The 18,674-nt window shown below is 37.6% G+C and overlaps 2 protein-coding genes across 4 annotated transcripts; one reads left to right on the forward strand and one right to left on the reverse strand.

Annotated features, from left to right (window-relative positions):
• Positions 1–822: 822 nt before the first annotated feature.
• cfap161 (cilia and flagella associated protein 161) lies at positions 823–5,741 on the forward strand. The gene is made up of 7 exons (XM_084124285.1): positions 823–981; positions 1,091–1,171; positions 2,723–2,964; positions 3,039–3,120; positions 3,210–3,368; positions 3,458–3,531; positions 4,731–5,741. Exons 1-7 carry the CDS (start codon positions 910–912, stop codon positions 4,933–4,935), a joined length of 915 nt encoding a protein of 304 aa, XP_083980411.1. The 5' UTR covers positions 823–909; the 3' UTR covers positions 4,936–5,741.
• il12b2 (interleukin 12B 2) lies at positions 4,996–18,456 on the reverse strand (the record flags this gene model as incomplete). Of its 3 annotated transcripts, none has more annotated exons than XM_084124283.1 (9): positions 18,175–18,456; positions 17,431–17,512; positions 16,801–17,049; positions 16,007–16,109; positions 15,758–15,921; positions 15,081–15,244; positions 14,567–14,692; positions 13,173–13,320; positions 4,996–5,276 (listed from the first exon to the last, which is right to left on the reverse strand). In XM_084124283.1, exons 2-9 carry the CDS (start codon positions 17,510–17,512, stop codon positions 5,245–5,247), a joined length of 1,068 nt encoding a protein of 355 aa, XP_083980409.1. In that variant the 5' UTR covers positions 18,175–18,456. The 3 variants fall into 3 exon arrangements, with proteins under 3 accessions (XP_083980409.1, XP_083980410.1, XP_083980408.1); XM_084124284.1 differs by having other exon boundaries at positions 5,049–5,272; positions 13,174–13,320; XM_084124282.1 differs by lacking the exon at positions 4,996–5,276 and having other exon boundaries at positions 13,105–13,320.
• Positions 18,457–18,674: the final 218 nt, after the last annotated feature.

Here is an 18,674-nt window from a genome sequence, read left to right on the forward strand (position 1 = left end):
ACACACACACACACACACATATATATATATGAGTGAGTGTTTTTCAGAGTGGGTCTGATTAACTTGAGTGTGTGAGAAAGTCTGAAAAAGAACATGGTATTTCCCCGTAGTTTAAGTCTATTAAAACCATAAATGGTTACATTTGAATACAAAGAATATTTCATTCTACAGCATAAATTTGTATTACATTTGTTCATGTGATTATTCAGTTTTATGCAATAATGTGCAAGTTTCTTTTTTATACTTTAAAAAATATCAAGTTTTATTACTGTCCCAATTTACCTTAACACATTAGATAAAATAGGACCATAACATTTGGCTAAAGTGGGACACCCTTTTAAAATAAAAGATAATATTGCTTACTATCAGAAATTGTACAGTAGTGTATTATTACAAAAGATTTCTATTTTAAATAAATGCTGTTCTTTTTAACATTTTATTCATCAAAGAATCCAGAAAAAAGTATCACAGGTTCCAAAAAAATATTAAGCAGCACAACTGTTTCCAACATTGATAAATCAGCATATAAGAATGATTTCTGAAGGATCATGTGACACTGAAGACAGGAGTAACGATGCTGAAAATTCAGCTTTGCATCACAGGAATAAATTATATTTTAAAATATATTAAAATAGTAATTTTTTTAAATTTTAAATTTTAATAATGTTTCACAATATTGTACTGTTTTCTGTATTTTTACCACAAAACTTGGAACAGATCAAGAAAAGGGCGAAACGGTTACCATGAAGCCATATAACCATATAACATGCGCATGCGCACTAGCGCACATGTGTTGTTATGCGTCCATGGAAACAGCTTTTATCTGTAATAGGGGCATTTTGTTCACGTTTGCATTTTACATTATATTTACACATTTATCAGTCTGTCAGGCTTTACAACGGCTGTGACATGGCTCATGTCCGGACCTTTAATCCGCGCGTTCTTATGGGAAACTGGTTAGAAGACGTGGTTTTAGAAGAGGTTTGTTGTTTTGACGCATTTAATAAGGGTTAACGTTACAGAGTGTGTTCCAGTAACGTTAGTGTTAGTGAACTGAACACACGTGAGTAAATGATAAGTGTCTTTGCAGGAAACCCTAAAGGACCTAAAAGACAGAGGCGAACTCACAGTCCAGAAAGAAGGAGTTTTGAGACAAAACATCCTGAAACCAGTAAGACCAAAATCTATTTCTGATATAATATGACAGAAGAGTCTTTCAACAATGCTGCAAGATGATCGGGTTTATCAGATAAAATATCAAGATGAAAGATATAATAATTGATACCCTAACGTAATTTGTTGTCTAACGTTACCATTAGCCTATTTTTTAAAACCTTTTCGTAAATGGTTTGCTTGAATTGTGTGCTTTATTAGATTATTATATATTTTTTGTATCTAATGCAATGATGCTCAGACATTTCATAATGAAATCAAAATTGACAAATTTAATTTTGTATGGAACATTATTTATTATAAATGATTTATCCATGCACTTCATTATTTATTTTTTATTCATGTACTATCGAAATTTTTATGGTAGCCTAGTTCACCCAAAAATGAATATTCTGTCATCATTTACTCACCCTCAAGTTGTTCCAAACCTGTACGAGTTTCTTTCCTCTGCTGAACACAAAAGAAGATATTTTAAACAATTTTGGTAACCAGACACCATTGACTTCTATAGTAGAAAAAAAAAATATATATACTATAGAGGTATCAATGGGTGCCGTCAACTGTCTGGTTTCCAACATTCTTTAAAATATCTTCTTTTGTGTTCAGCAGAAAAAAGAAACTAATACAGGTTTGGAACAGCTTGAGGGTGAGTAAATGATGAAAAAATGGGTGAACTATCCCTTTAACCAAAACAACTTATCCTTCCTCTTTCAACGACATCTCTTCTCTCCTGCTGGCACGTCACATGAGATCACAGCAATAAACCACAACTATTTATACATTTTTTCTTGTTAAAGAAGCCTTTTCACTTGGATATACAGTGCAATGCATAAGTGAATACACCCATGCTAAAGTTGACTAAAAAGAGGAATAAAAAATCATATTTTGGAAATTGAACTTAATGCCTTAATTTAAAAAATTAGGAAAAATCCAACCTTTAAGGACACCAATTTTCTTTGTGAATGAATAATGTATCGTAAATAAATAAATGTTCTTCCTTAAAATACATGGTGCATAAGTGAGTACACCCCTATGTTAAATTCCCATAGAGGCAGGCAGATTTTTATTTTTAACTATTTTTAAAAAAAAAAATTTAGGATACTATGCATCCTGATAAAGTTCCCTTGGCCTTTGGAATTAAAATAGCCCCACATCATCACATAGCCTTCACCATACCTAGAGATTGGCATGGGGTACTTTCCATAAGATCATCTCTCAATGCAAATCAAACTAGCTTTTAGGCTAACTGAAATAAAACCAATTTTAAGGAAGAACATTTATTTATTTACGATACATTATTCATTCACAAAGAAAATTGGTGTCCTTAAAGGTTGGATTTTTCCTAATTTTTTAAATTAAGGCATTAAGTTCAATTTCCAAAATATGATTTTTTATTCTTCTTTTTAGTCAACTTTAGCATGGGTGTATTCACTTATGCATTGCACTGTATGTCATAATTGGGACGAAAAGATGCAACTTCCGTCTTGTGTCGACTTTAAGTGTGACTGTTTGTCTGCTAAATGTGAGACTGATTATATTTTTTGTTTAGGTGAGTTTATCAGTGTCGCAGGATGGCTTTCTGCACTTTGGTGACACAATCATGCTGGTGAACTCTGGAGGTGGAGAACATGACCAGCGTGGCACTTGTGTTCTTAGCATCATTGCCGACGACACCAGTGATACCGCATCACGTTCACAGACAAATTCAGTCCCCCGCCTTCTCGGGCCTCTCCAAGTGGGGGGATCCCACAACCTGACCACTTGTGTTAGAAACGCCTTTATCATTACAAGGTATTGCACATGCACATTCAGATGTACTCAATCGCACACCCATAGTTGCTGATCTGTTATATCATGTGATTCAGTGTTGATGGGACCTCTGATGGAGAGCTGCTCAGATACGGTCAAAGCTTTGCCCTGAGAACCACTGCAGACTTTCCCGGAGAGGTAAACAAGCAAATGAAATGTATGCACAGTTGTTTTGTAATTGCTGAGTTTGCCATATCTTAACATGCAATCTGTTTGACTCTACATAGCTGTTCCTTTCCAGTGATCACAGAACATTTCTGAAGTGTGCTAAGAAGTCTCGACTACAGGAGTTGAGTTTAGTTGAGGAGTTTGATTTCAAGTGCTGGTGGAAGGTCATTTACTTTGACCCCCAAGAAAGGCTTGAAAATGAGGGATACCCTGTTCAGGTGCACACACTTTCAAACGAAATCTTTTTCAAATGTACTTGTTTTTATTGGCAACTTAATAACCTGGCGTGAATGCTTTGTTTTGGCAGGTGAACTGCAAGGTTTTGATTTCCCACTGTAAGACAAATCAATTTCTGGCTGCGCTCGGCGATCACATCCTATGGTAACGTTTTATTTCATACTGTAAACTTTTTTATTCAAATGCTGAGGGAATGGCTTAATATTACAAGTACTCCAAAATTAAATTCCTAATCAATAAAATCCACTTTGCTTTGTTCATTTTCTTGTTATCTTGTCTCGCTTAGAAATATGTAGTTGCATTAAGAAGTCTCTTATGCTCATCAAGGCTGCATTTATTTGATCAAAAATAAAGAAAAAATATTTAATTATATAATTTAATTATTAATTATTTATTATTATTTATTATTAATTATTTAATATAATTGAAATAATATTAAAATTTAAAATTGATATACTTTAAAATATAATTTATTTCTATGATGCAAAGCTGAATTTTCAGCATTATTACTCCAGTTTTCAGTGTCACATGATCCTTCAGAAATCATTCTAATATGCTGATTTGATACTCAGTTATTAGAAACAGTTGTGCTGCTTAATATTTTTTTGGAACCTGTGATATTTTTTCAGGATTCATTGATGCATAAAAAGTAAAAAAAAAGAAAAAAGAATTTATACAAAATAGAAAACTTTTCTAACAATATTAATCACTTTACTATCACTTTTTATCAATTTAAAATTGCTGAATAAAATAACTTATTTATTTCTTTTGAATGGTAGTGTATATTGTTACAAAAAATTTCTATTTTAAAATAACTGCTGTTCTTTTTTAACTTTTTATTCATCAAAGAATCTTGAAAAAAGTATCACAGGTTATAAAATATTAAGCATATTTTAAACATTATATAATATTAAACTGTTTCCAACATTGATAATAAATCAACATATTAGAATGATTGCTGAAGGATCATGTGACACGTAATCATGTGGACTAATGGCTGATGAAAATTCAGCTTTGCATCTCAGAAATAAATGATATTTTAAAGTATATTCAAATAGAAAACCATTATTTTAAATTGTAATAATATTTCACAATATTAGTGTTTTTTTTTCTGTATTTTTGATCAAATAAATGCAGCCTTGATGAGCATAAAAAACATTAAAAATAGTAATGTTTCCAAACTTCTGACCATATATATATATATATATATATATATATATATATATATATATATATTAAGTGTATATATACTTGAGAGCTTTAAAAATAGGTCAGTCTAATTTAATTTTCATGATTTTTGGGGGATATTTACTAGTGTTTTTCTTTTTTGTTTGTGTGTTCAGGACTCTGTTTGGTAAAGAATATGAGCTCACTGCTCACACCTTCTTGGACTCCCATAAAGCTGAGCGGGACAATAACCATTGGCTGTTTTTTACGGCTCATCCTGCCAATCAAAATGAAACCCTGATGCAACTGCAGCAAGACACAGTCATAACGGATGAGCAAAGAGAGGACCAAGAGGACACTCAAGTAAAAGAATGCAGTTAAAAAGAACAGAGACTGAGAAGGAAATAACACAATAATAATATCAATAAATATTTTTGAAAAGCATTTATTTATTTATATAATTACTATACACATTTACATTTGTGAGCTCTATTGATTTTTCTTTTACAAAGGATAGAATTCCATAAAGCCCCAAAAGGACTCACTGTTGCCCTCTGCTGTTGAATACTCAGCTCAGCATTGCAATGTTTATTTAGCATTTATTCAAGCAATCTTACACACAAATTCACTCTCTATTTAGTGTTTGAATTAGCATAAAAATATACTTTTAAATATTTTACTTTTAGACTTTTAATATACTTTTAGGAATTCAAAAACGTGCCCTGTAGCTGACGCTGGAAGGTCAGCTGTGGGTTATGACATCTTGGTGATTTTGGTGGTTAATGTTTATTTATTTTATTGTTTTTTGACTTTATAGTTTAAATGTGTATCTCTGTGTATTGTGATAATTTCATAATTTGGTTTGCCATTCCTACTTTATTATTATTATTATTATTATTATTATTATTATTTAGCTTATTTAAGTTGTGTCATGTGACCCGTGCTGATTTATTCCACCTGGACGTGTTAGCGTCAACTGAACGATGAGATGTGAATTCTGATACACGTTAGTGCTCCTGACTTAATCTACTGCTGGTTACCAGGCGAATACGGTAAAAGTGTTAATGTTTTGTATATTATGTTTGGTTTGTGTCCGTAGTGGTGTTGTGTGTAAAATTATGGTTTGTTTTCCTTTTGTGTCTAGTTTTCACGGTGTCTCTTCAATAAACAAAAATTGGACATCTGTACTTCGGAAGCGTGGACTGTTTAATAACCAGCGAGTAGTTACAGTGAAAACGTAGCCTAATTCCATACTATCGGCTACGAGATGTGCTTTTGCGGTGATCCTCCAGCTTCAGCGTGCAGCCTGCCACTTCTGGGTCTCTGCGCGCAGGTTGACTGTTTCCCGTGGTGATTAATGCTGCTGTATTCAGCGCGCGGCTCTGTTGCGCCTTTCCTTGGACTTCGCGTGCCGTTTGACTGTGTCCCGTGGTGAACTAAAAAGTTTTGGCGTCCAGTGTTACTTTCTGTGATGGACTGTTGCGAGCTTTAGTGGGCAAATCTGCTACATCGTCAATGGAGGATCTTCTCACACAAATTGTGTCAGCTGTGCATCAGCAGGTTAGAGGTACAATATGAAATATGTTTTTGTAAATGATGGATGGTTTTACAAGTTAATGTACACTTGTTATAAGATAAAGATGCCCAGGACCAGAGAGAAGAAAAATGTCCTGGAGGTAACTGGTTTTTAACTTCTGTGATTATAATGTGTTTAAGGTTTTAAGTAGCTAAATATTCAAGTGTTAAGGGCATTGATAAGTTAAGTGTGGTTATTCAGTCTAAGATTGTTTCACTGCTATCTATTGCGATTACATTACACATTTTGTACTATTTGTTAAAGTGCATACCCTTTAGATAAAAATGTCAGTCCAGGGCGATCTAGCTGAGCAAAATGATTCTCCATCACATGAGAAAGTCTTATTTGCAGAGAATGAGAATATGGATGGTGTTGTTAGGGATCGACATGTATCATGTGCATCATGCACAGAGAAATCTGAGGCAAGACTTAAAGAGCTTAATTCTGTTTTATTAGAGACAAATGAAATCAGAAAATCTTCCCGTGATAAACGTTTAACACCAAAGATGCAAGAGTTAAAAGAGCAAGAACTGACTCAAAAAGAGAAGAAGTTTAAATCTGCATATGAGAAATGGAAGTTTCAAGTTAGAGATGTTCGTTTAAAGTTAAAACATGAGTGCTCTGAAAGTGACTTGTGTGACATGATGGATGAGGTTGAGAGGCAAGAGTTTGAATTGAAAGGGCTATATGATAACATACGATTCCAAGCACCACCAAGCCAAGAAACTAGGAGGAAAATTGACGCATGTTCAGCTGTAACGGCAGACTTGTTGAAATTAATGAGGGTACGCATGGTGGAAGATGGTATGGAATTTGATCCTGAGGCAGAAAGGGCAAGGTTACGTATGCTGCTGGACTGTGAGTACGCTAAGTCCATATATGGATCCTCAGTTTCTAGAGCCACGGTCGTTAGCAACCATTCTAAACCTGCATCGGAGTCTGCAAGCATTTCAACTAAGAGAGCAGAGACTGCTGCGCTGTTAGCTGCAAAAAAAGCTGAAGTGGAAAGGGAGGCTGACATTGAGGCACAAAGGCAGCAACTGAAGAAGCTTGAAGATCGTAGAGACATTGAGGTTATGGAAGCAAGGCTCAGAGTGTATACTGAGGAGGAGTCCAGGGTAAAAAGTCAGCAGTGTGGTTCAGCAAGCGGTGACAGGAGCAACCACGGTCCTCTTGTTTCCAACACATCATGTTTGAATCAGCAAGTTACACAAAGTGAAGTATCCTTAGTGCAGGCGTTACAAGGGTCCATTGCCCTGTCTCGACTTCCTGCTCCAGAACCCCTTGTATTTTCTGGCGACCCACTGAAGTTTATAGAATGGAGCACCACCTTTAAAGCTCTTATAGAGGGACGGTGCTCAAATCCTGCAGATAAGCTCTTCTACTTACAGAAGTATGTTGATGGTGAGGCAAGATCGGCTCTGGAAGGCAGCTTCTACAGGAAAGATGAACAGGCCTATCAGCAAGCGTGGGAGAAGCTGAATGCCAGATATGGTCACTCCTTTGTGGTGCAACGTGCCTTCAGAGAGAAACTTAATAGGTGGCCTAAGATTGGTGCAGCCGAGTACGTCAAGTTAAGAGAGTTCAGTGACTTCCTACAATCATGTAGTGATGCTTTGCCGCACGTTAAGGGTCTTCAGGTGCTGAATGACTGCGAGGAGAATCAGAGGATACTGGCCAAGCTTCCTTTCTGGGTGACGAGCAGGTGGAACCGTTATGTCACAGAACAGCTGGACAAAGACAAAGATTATCCAAGCTTTAACCAGTTTGCCTCATTCGTATCAAAAGAAGCACGTATAGCATGTAATCCTGTGTCGTCATTGTATGCACTAAAGATCGTTGAAGAGAAGCCATCTAAGGAAATAAAGCGTTCAAGAGTAAACACGTTTGCAACCACTACGAAGACTTTAGATGCAGCATGCGCTACGGCCGAATTCAGTAACATTATCGACCGTGAGACTGAAGAGTCTTGTAGAAAGAAAACTGCATTCGTGCGTAGCACAAATTCAGTTAAATGTATGTTCTGTGATGAATGTCATTCTATTCAGGAATGTCAAAAACTAATGGAAAAAGTAGCAGAAGAAAAGAGAAAGTTTGTCATGGAGAATAAGTTGTGCTTTGCATGTTTGAGAAAAGGACATGGCTCCAAAGACTGCAGAAATAGAGCTGTGTGTGTGGTATGCAAGAAGCGCCACCCAACTTCGTTACATGAAGATCGTCAGCCAGGAGAGATGTCGCCTCCATGGACAGCTTTGCAGACTGAAGATAATGCATTCACTCTAACATGCTGTACGAATGGAGGAGAAGGTGATATAACATCTATGATTGTCCCAGTATGGTTGTCTTTATCTAACTCAGAGTCTGAAGTCTGCGTATATGCTTTATTAGACACCCAGAGTAGTCACACATTTGTTGACCAAGAAGTGTGTGAAAGCTTGCAGGCATCAATGGAACCGGTAAAACTAAAGCTTTCCACCATGATGGGAAAAGATTCTGTTGTGTTGAGTCACAGAGTTAGTGGACTTCGGGTTAGAGGATTTTCTTCGGACAGCCCTATCTGCCTGCCTCCTGTTTATACGAGGGACTTCATTCCCTTTGTGCGCACACACATTCCCACCTGTGATACAGCTAAACGGTGGAGACATCTAGAAGTGATTGCAAATGAAATGCCCGCACGGATGGATTGTGGAGTAGGTCTTTTGATTGGCTATGATTGCTCCAGAGCTCTGGCGCCTCGACAGGTCATCGTTGGCGGTGATGAAGAACCTTATGCCATCAAGACGGACCTTGGCTGGAGCATCATAGGAGGAATTCCACGATGTGTAAATTCCAAGGATGTGACTGGTTTATGTCACCGCATATCAGTCAGAGAGCTCCCCTCCGTGACACCCGCCGCTGTTATCAGAGCACTTGAGCTGGATTTTGTAGATACTCCATCAGGTGAAAAGAGTAAATCACAAGATGACGTTCGGTTCCTGCAGGTGGTAAAAGAGGGTGTCTATCAGAATGAATATGGCCATCTTGAGATGCCCCTTCCTTTCAAAATACGGCCCCATCTTCCAAATAATAGGAGGCTCGCATTAGGACGGCTGAAGCACCTTAAGAGGAAATTGGACAAGAATCCTAAATTCAGACATGATTATATGACGTTCATGGAAGGTGTCTTTAGAGATGGAGATGCGGAAATGGCAAATGAGCAACCAGACACGGGAAAAGTGTGGTATATTCCACACCAAGGCGTCTATCACCATAGGAAACCAAATAAGATCAGGGTAGTCTTTGACTGTGCAGCTAAGTATGAAGGTACCGCCTTAAATGATCATCTATTGACTGGGCCTGACCTTACCAATGGATTGACTGGAGTGCTTTGCCGTTTCCGTAAACACCCTATCGCTGTCATGTGCGACATTGAGAAAATGTTTCATAGATTTCATGTTATTAGGGAAGATCGGGACTTCCTGCGTTTTCTGTGGTGGGCAAATGGAGATACAGACACCGAACCCCGAGAATATCGTATGAAAGTACATCTTTTTGGAGCATCATCTTCTCCAGGATGCGCCAATTATGGCCTTAAGTATCTTGCCAGTATGAATGAGAGTGAGTATCCCTTGGCTGCGGGGTTTATCAGGAACCATTTCTATGTAGACGACGGCCTCGTAAGCCTGGAATCTGTTGAGGTAGCAATCAAGCTAGTGAAGGAAGCTCAAGCTGTGTGTGCTAAAGGGAAGCTGCATCTTCACAAATTTATTTCCAACAACCGAGAAGTGTTGGAGTCCATTAGTCCCTGTGATCATGCTGCTGAAGTAAAGAACGTTGATTTCCATCATGACTTTCTTCCAGTACAAAATGTCTTGGGCGTAAGGTGGGATGTAGAGAATGATGTACTCACCTTTAATGTTGTTCTTGATGAGAAACCTGCCACACGACGTGGAATTCTCTCCATGGTGGCTTCAGTCTACGACCCATTGGGGTTCTTGGCCCCATTCATTATATCTGGTAAGAAGGTTCTACAGGAGATGTGCCATAAGGGCATCGGTTGGGATGAACCATTACCCTCTGAGCTGAGACCAAGGTGGGAGAGCTGGCTGAATGATCTGCCCAAACTACAAAAGGTACAAATTTCAAGATGCTTCACCCCTCCAAATTTCGGACCGATTCTGAGAACTGAATTACATCACTTTTCTGATGCTAGTAGTCAAGGTTATGGACAGTGCTCCTATATCAGATTGATGAGTGAAAGTAAGATACATTGTGCCTTGGTTATGGGTAAAGCGAGAGTTGCTCCCATAAAAGTTGTTACTATACCAAGATTAGAGTTAACTGCAGCCGTCATTTCTGCTGTTGTGAGTAGTATGCTGAAGGAGGAGTTGGCACTCAGAGTTGATAGAGAATATTTCTGGACAGATTCTCAAGTGGTCCTTGGTTACATCAACAATGAAGCAAGAAGATTTCATGTCTTTGTTGCTAATCGTGTCCAGAGAATTCGAGAGGCCACTGACCCAAGAAGGTGGTATTACATCAATACGGGAGAGAATCCTGCTGACCATGCCTCGAGAGGCCTCACTGTAGAAGAGTTGATCAGTTCAAATTGGTTCACAGGGCCCAGATTCCTCTGGGAGAAAGAAGTATTTGCTAAACAAGGAACATTGGAGCTGTTGGTCGGAGACCCAGAGGTCAAGGCTGTCCAGGTACTGAGGACCGAGACCATGATGCAAGTGGATTTTCAACAGCAACTGTCACGATTATCAAAATGGACTACAGCTGTGAATGTCATTGCGCGGATTCAAAGATTAGCAAAAAAAATGAAGACATCAGAATCTTTAAGTGTGGAGGAAAGGAGGAGGGCCTCATTCACTCTCATTCAGCTTGCACAACAGGATGCCTTTAAAGAAGAGTTGAATGTACTCAGGCAAGATTCTGGTACGCTGCCTTCTAACCATCCTCTGCATCAACTTGATCCATTCATGCAGGATGGAATAATGAGGGTGGGAGGACGTTTGAGGAGAGCATGCGCACCTTTTGAATTCAGGTACCCAGCAATCCTTCCAAGGGATGGTGTTGTCACACATCTTATTTTAGCGCACCATCATCAAAAAATTCAACATCAAGGCAGGGGACAGACTCTGAATGAATTGCGAGCCAATGGCTTTTGGATTATGGGTGGCAGTAAGGTGGTAGCACACTATATACGCCAGTGTGTTCCTTGTAGGAGAGCTCGTAGGCCGCCAGAACAACAACGGATGGCGGACTTGCCCCGTGACCGCACTGATCCTTCTCCACCATTTACTTATTGTGGCATGGACTGTTTTGGTCCCTTTTACACCAATCAAGGTCGCAAGACATATAAACGATATGGCCTCCTTTTTACTTGTCTTTGTTCCAGAGCTGTCCACGTAGAGATGTTGGGGGACATGACGACTGATGCATTCATCAACGCTTTACGGTGTTTCATAGCCATCCGGGGAGCTGTCAGACATATTAGATCAGACCAAGGAACCAACTTCATGGGGGCAAGGAATGAGTTGAAGAATGCTTTAAAGGAAGTGAGTAAAGAGAGACTGGCAGCATATCTGGCAGCGAAGCAGTGCGATTTCTGTCTGAATGCACCCAGTTCGAGTCACGCTGGAGGTGTCTGGGAACGGCAGATCCGAACTATAAAGGGCGTAATGAGTTCAGTTTTGGCACAAAATACTGGAAGACTTAATGATGCTTCTTTACGTACGTTCTTTTATGAAGCTATGTCTATAGTCAATAACCGCCCATTGACCGTGGATGGCCTCAGTGATCCTACAAGCCTAGAGCCTCTAACCCCCAACCACCTGCTTACCATGAAGTCGTCTGTTCCACTTCCTCCACCGGGTACGTTTGTTAAGGAAGATCTTTATGCAAAGAAACGTTGGAGGCAGGTGCAGTATTTGAGTGAACAGTTTTGGAGCAGATGGAAGATAGAATATCTTGCTAATATCTCTCTCAGGCAAAGATGGCATATACCAAGGCGGAATGTGCAAGTGGGGGACATTGTCATTGTCAAGGAAGAGGAAATTCCCCGCAACGAATGGAGGTTGGCTAGGGTCATTGAAGTTTGCAAGGCTGAGGATGGACTGGTACGGAAAGTTACAATACAGATTGGGGATCGGAAGTTGGGAAAAAGGGGTGAACGCCTCACTAAACCCTCTATTATCGAACGCCCTATCCAAAAGTTGGTAGTTCTTGTAGCCAAAAGTTGAAAATTAATATCGCCCTATCACTTATTAGAAGTTTAGTCATATTAGCATCATGCTGGTATTAGGTGGTATCTTGGATACATGTTGATTTGTGCTGTTTAATATTGGTGAATATTAGAATGTGAAGTATGGTGAACAATTTGTTCATTTTAGTGTAAGGATGTGTAATTATGAATTATGCTTTTTGAATTGTTGTTGTTTTCATCTTGGAGCCTGGAAATTACCATTGATTGTTTGATTGGTTGTATTTTGTAGGTGTTTTTGTTTTCTTTTGCTGTTGTTTTTTTTTTACTCAATGGTAATTTGGTGGGAGTGTAGCTGACGCTGGAAGGTCAGCTGTGGGTTATGACATCTTGGTGATTTTGGTGGTTAATGTTTATTTATTTTATTGTTTTTTGACTTTATAGTTTAAATGTGTATCTCTGTGTATTGTGATAATTTCATAATTTGGTTTGCCATTCCTACTTTATTATTATTATTATTATTATTATTATTATTATTTAGCTTATTTAAGTTGTGTCATGTGACCCGTGCTGATTTATTCCACCTGGACGTGTTAGCGTCAACTGAACGATGAGATGTGAATTCTGATACACGTTAGTGCTCCTGACTTAATCTACTGCTGGTTACCAGGCGAATACGGTAAAAGTGTTAATGTTTTGTATATTATGTTTGGTTTGTGTCCGTAGTGGTGTTGTGTGTAAAATTATGGTTTGTTTTCCTTTTGTGTCTAGTTTTCACGGTGTCTCTTCAATAAACAAAAATTGGACATCTGTACTTCGGAAGCGTGGACTGTTTAATAACCAGCGAGTAGTTACATGCCCAGTTCAGAAGGTTCTTCTTTTTTTTCCCCATTCCGGTTTTCTTGCGATTTTTCTTCTTATTTCTTATTTTTTCTTGTTCTTTTTGCCTCTTCTTTTCTTTGCCTCTTTTTTTGGTTGAGGTTCTTGTTTCCCCGTCGGGCACCTATACAGAGAACAAGAAATCATGTGCATTCTGTCGTAAACACACACAGATATCTGGACTCAAAGCTTCTCTCTCGTATACACACTGTTTAAAACTTTGGGGTCAGTAAGACAATAAATTGATCAGGGAAAGACATCTTTCCATCCCAGGAATAAATTACATTTTAAAATACATGAAAATAGAAAACAGTTATTTTTAATTGTAATAATATTTCACAAAATTACTTTTTTACTTGTTGATTGCTGATCAAACAAATAAATTATAAAAAAAAAAAAAAACTTGGTTGAGCATAAGAGACTATTTCCAAAAACATTAAAAAACCTTACCAACCCCAGACTTATAAACGTGTACAATTTTATACTTGTACATCTGCAATACATTCAAGCATGTTAATTGTAAATCAAAATGAAATGCACCTATCAAACTCTACATTTTTTTTCAGGAGAAAGCAAGCAAACATTCAGAGATTGTTTTAGGGTTTAGTGAAAGATGGATAGCTATAGCGTTGAAATGTTGATTTTTAATGTTTGTTTATATGTATTTGTGGCGTTTTTTATTTATTTTATTTTTAAATATGCTTTAATACAAACCATGACCAAAGTCATTCAAACATGGTTTGTGTAACATTAGCATCACATTATTAGCTGTTGGATAATGTAGTCAAGCAAAAGGCTAATCATATTAATTACCGTTATGTGTTGTCGATATGTCTCTGAAAGCGATACATAAAATGCGTTATCATTCTGATATACACGAGCCTGTATAATTCACTCTTCCACTTCTGAATCAGTTTCTGTTTAAACATATATGGCTGAATTAAACCAGTATTTCCACTTCCAACTTGGATCAGGTATTCTGAGCTGGTTTTAGTGAGTGGAGGCGGGGCTAATTTGCATATTCATGCGTTCACGTATTATTAATGAAGCAAGGGTGTACATTCAAGCTATGTTAAGGCATGCAGAATCATTTTCACAGGAAAAAAAGTTTAAATATGTCATTTAAAGGATAAAATTATTGACATTAAGGAATAAAAAGACAGAATAGAAGAGCAAAGGTTTTAATAAGACAGAGACATGGTGCATACAGTCGTACAGTGTGTGTAACAGTCATATGTAACCAGTGTCATGATCATTCATACATAAACACATATATAAATAAATAAATAAATAAATAAGGAACAGGAAAATGGGACAGGACATATAAATAAAGGGTTCAGGAGGAAGGGAGGTTTAAATCACTAGTTTACGTTTTTCCACAAGGTCCACTCGCTCCACTGAGAGAGGAGAAGCATGTCTCTGGAGCGCACCCTTAGTTTTCTGATTTGCCCTTCAACTTTAATCTTTGACCCCTCCTCCCATTCTTTAGTCTTCAGCTGTGAATATACAGGAACAGAAAACAAGAGAATTAATTACAGTTCTTAAAGAAATGAACATTACGATTTTCAGTAATTAATGACTTGAATTGTTCCTAGCTTGAGGCTGTCTACACTGGAAAAAGCGACCATTGCAATTACAAATCCATTTGTTCTTCGTGTCAGAAATAGAGCGGGGCGTCAGTTTACTGTCGGGAATGTGTGTCGCGCCTCGCTGCATCCAGTGTAGACAGCATCACTGATTAGAATTCTGTTAAACTTCATCATGAAAGAAAGTCATACAGGTTTGGGACGACATAAAAGTAAATGATGACTTAATATTTCTTTCATTTTTGGTGAATTAATCTTTAAAGATGTGCGTTGGTTTGTGCAGGAGAGCATTTCGTACCTCCCCATTGTGTCGAATCTGGTACTCGACCTGATGCTTCAGAGGAAAGAAACTGGGGGGCTGCGGCCAGGAAGAAGGCGGCTTCACCTCCAGTTCTATGATTTGCTCATCACTCCCCTCATTTTTTACTGTGCAGATTGAAATTTCTGGACTGGCTGGCTTAACTAGGAAAAACAAGAGACATCACTTTCAATCAATGATGATGTGCTTTAGACCAGTGTTTTTCAACCAGGCTCCCACTAGAGGGCCTCAGCGAACTTCCAAAAAATGCAGAAAGTCTTCTGTGATGGGTAGGTTTAGGGTTAGGGGATATAATATAAAGGTTGTACAGTATAAAAATTATTATGTCTATGGAAAGTCCCCATAAAACATGCCTAACATGATGACTTCACATAAGACCAAAAAAAGCATTAAAATAAATGAATACAACTAAAAATCTATATATTTCTTATTATTTGGTTATTTTTTCAATGAGAACATACATCTTTCTTTGTTTTTCAGACCGAAATTCATTCGACTTCAGAACTCAAGCATGGTTTGGAAAGGAGTCAAGTGTAGAATTGAACTCTGATTTGGAGCCAAGAGTGAAAAAAGCCTGATTCTTTAAATACTTTAAAGGTAACTAATTTACTGAGCTAATCAGAGCATAAACTGACAATCTTAACCCACACACTCACCAATGTCTCGGAGGTAGAAGCTGTAGTCGGTTTTCATATAGCAACATGAGGAAACCGCCTCCCCTGTTATCAGCAGTCGCTCAGATTCTTCAGAATAGGAATTGGTTGAATGTGGGAGAAAAAATACCCCATCCACAGGCTGTGACACCCAGTTACCATTATCCCTAAATAAACACCAAACGCATGCTCAATTGACTCAGTGATAAAATCGGCTTATTTTATCTGTGGGTGTGTTTGGATGGATGATACCTTGTATTGCGAAGTCTGAAAGCAGTAAATTCATCCGAGGTCCAGGTACATTTGATGTGTTCAGTGCAGGAAAGAGTTTCAGCTGTGCAATTGATGTTAAACCCTGAAAAGGAAGAAAGAAATACGCTGAAAAATCTGAACCTGACTGAACAGACATAATTTGAATACGATCTAAAACCTAAGCGTGACTTCCTGCTTTGCAGCCCAGAGTGTCAAGGACTCAACAGGCAGCTATTTTTAATGAGGCACTTTGACAGGAAACTTTAAACTGCCTACCAAAGCACTATAATAATGCACAAATAATGATCTAGATAAGTGGTTCCCAACTAGTTTTGATTCAAATACCAGAAATAACACTGTAGTAAATGTCCTTCAAATCGGTCTGCTAGATTCTACCCGCTGACAGCAGAATTGGCACAAAATATTGTAGAATTTGTTTGGACACACAGCCTTTGACGTCAACAACATTCTCATTGTTTGATAAGCTATGCGTGATTTTATGGTTGGTTGTATTTAATATTTACATTTAGCATTCTTTTTCCCTGCTGTTTATGACTGTGAGGACATCATTAGCGAGAATCACTGATCTAGAACGAAGAATGATCAATGTGTAATCTATTAATGTACTATTGGATGGTTAACTAATGACATGGTTAATGAATATTAGAATGCCTCAACATCCTTTTTGGTGTTAGGATAACATTCCTATCAAACAATCATATACCAAACCTTATTCCTAACCATAACCTAACCTTAAGATCTGATTGCTTGACAGGAATATATGACGCTCCCACCTGTAGCTTCTTTAGACTTGTCAAGCAGGAGATAGGTGTAGTCTTCAAGACCCTCTTCACTCCAGCAGGTGTATTTCCCGATTTGGTCTTCCTGCAGGTCGATCACGGTCAGATTCCGACCACTGAGTTTTTCAAAAGGTGATTCCGCTATGTCCACTGTGTTATATGCGTCTTCACGTTTCCATGTGACACTGTCTTTATTCGTTTTACAGGTCAGGGTAACGGATGTGTGTTTCTCACCAATTTCAACTGCATAAAGAGAAGCAATTAAGAGCACAGAATAGATGCAGGCACCTACATTGTGGGCACTTTAATATGCACTGGCATAAAAAGTGACAACTATTTATATTTAATATTCAAATGGACTCAGTAATGAACTATCTATTTATCTCTTTGTCCATGGTCCATCCATAGATAGATATAGATTAGATTTATTGACTGATTGATAGCTAGATAGATAGCTTGCTAGATAGATAGATAGATAGATAGATAGATAGATAGATAGATAGATAGATAGATAGATAGATAGATAGATAGATAGATAACCAAACAACTGGGGAAGTCCCAACTATGATATAAAAACTGTGTGTGTGTGTGTGCGTGCGTGCGTGCGTGTGTGTGCGCTCTCACATTTATCAGGGAAAAGGTTAAGCGCAGACATCCTCGTTATGGACAAACAGAAGAGAACGATGAACCTTATTAACCAACCCATCTGGAGAAAGTAGAATTGAAATATTAAACATTTATTATTTGTTTAATTCAATGATCAAATGATTATTCAATGATCAAAAGAAAATGCAAAAGAAAAATTAGCACAATACCTTCAACAAGCATTAGTGTAGCAATATTGACTGAACGTCAACCCATATTGGTAATGATCAATTATAATAATAACGGTCGTCATAAAAATATATATATATATTTTTTTTACAATATTCATATTTACATATATCAATTTAAATGAATGTATATGGGTAAATATATGTAGCCTATTTTATATACAACTGGTCACCATTTTATTCACCATTAAAGTTTTTTTCCCCCAGTTCTTTTAAAGGTTCCAAATGAATTTTACAATGAGGCTATACAAATATTTCGCATGATCTCCAAATTAATGAGCTCATGAAACTGACTGTACAGAATTGAATATATAAGATTCAGCGAAATGTTGTGTATAGACTATGTCACACTGCAGTATATCAGCTTTCCAAGTTTTATGTACAAAACTATTGAAACTATATTGTTCAAACTTATTTTTCTCTTATTTTAACCCTGTATATTTGTATAGCCTATAAACTTTTAAATACATCTAGAGCTGTAATGTGAATAAATATGATTTAAGTGAGTTCAGTTTCGAGCGTATGCATGTCTTACCTTCGTGCTGTTGCGCTTCAAATTCAGCGCAGAAAAAAATCAAGCGCGTCTGTCAGCGGTGCGACGTGTGTTCTTTTGCGGGATCTGTGCGTGCTTTTTATTCCACACAATCCCACTCGATAACACCCACGTAACCCATGGGCAAACGTATGCGGATTCTTAGAAAGAGTTCCCTATATGAACTCACTATGAACAAGTGTTAAAATTAGCAGTAAAGACGCGCGCGGACATTCTCTGCTAAATTACTAATAGAGATGGGTTCTCTTCCCCTCTCTGTCATCACTCCCATTATAGACCAGTTTCAGAAGTTCTAAATGTGCTTATTCAAATAGTAGCTAGTGTGTAGTAGCCTAATAAATACAGTATAGTTTAGTAAATTTGGGCACATTGAAGAGTTCAAATGCAAAAGCCTCTAAGTGCCATCTGAAATTTTCTTCTAGAATGATCATTTTTTATCAAGCTCGTATATTTAAGTTCAATAATTTCACTTAAATGGCAAT

This window comes from Abramis brama (assembly GCF_963993115.1).
Source record: "Abramis brama genome assembly, chromosome: 9".
NCBI classification, from domain to species: Eukaryota; Metazoa; Chordata; class Actinopteri; order Cypriniformes; family Leuciscidae; genus Abramis; species Abramis brama.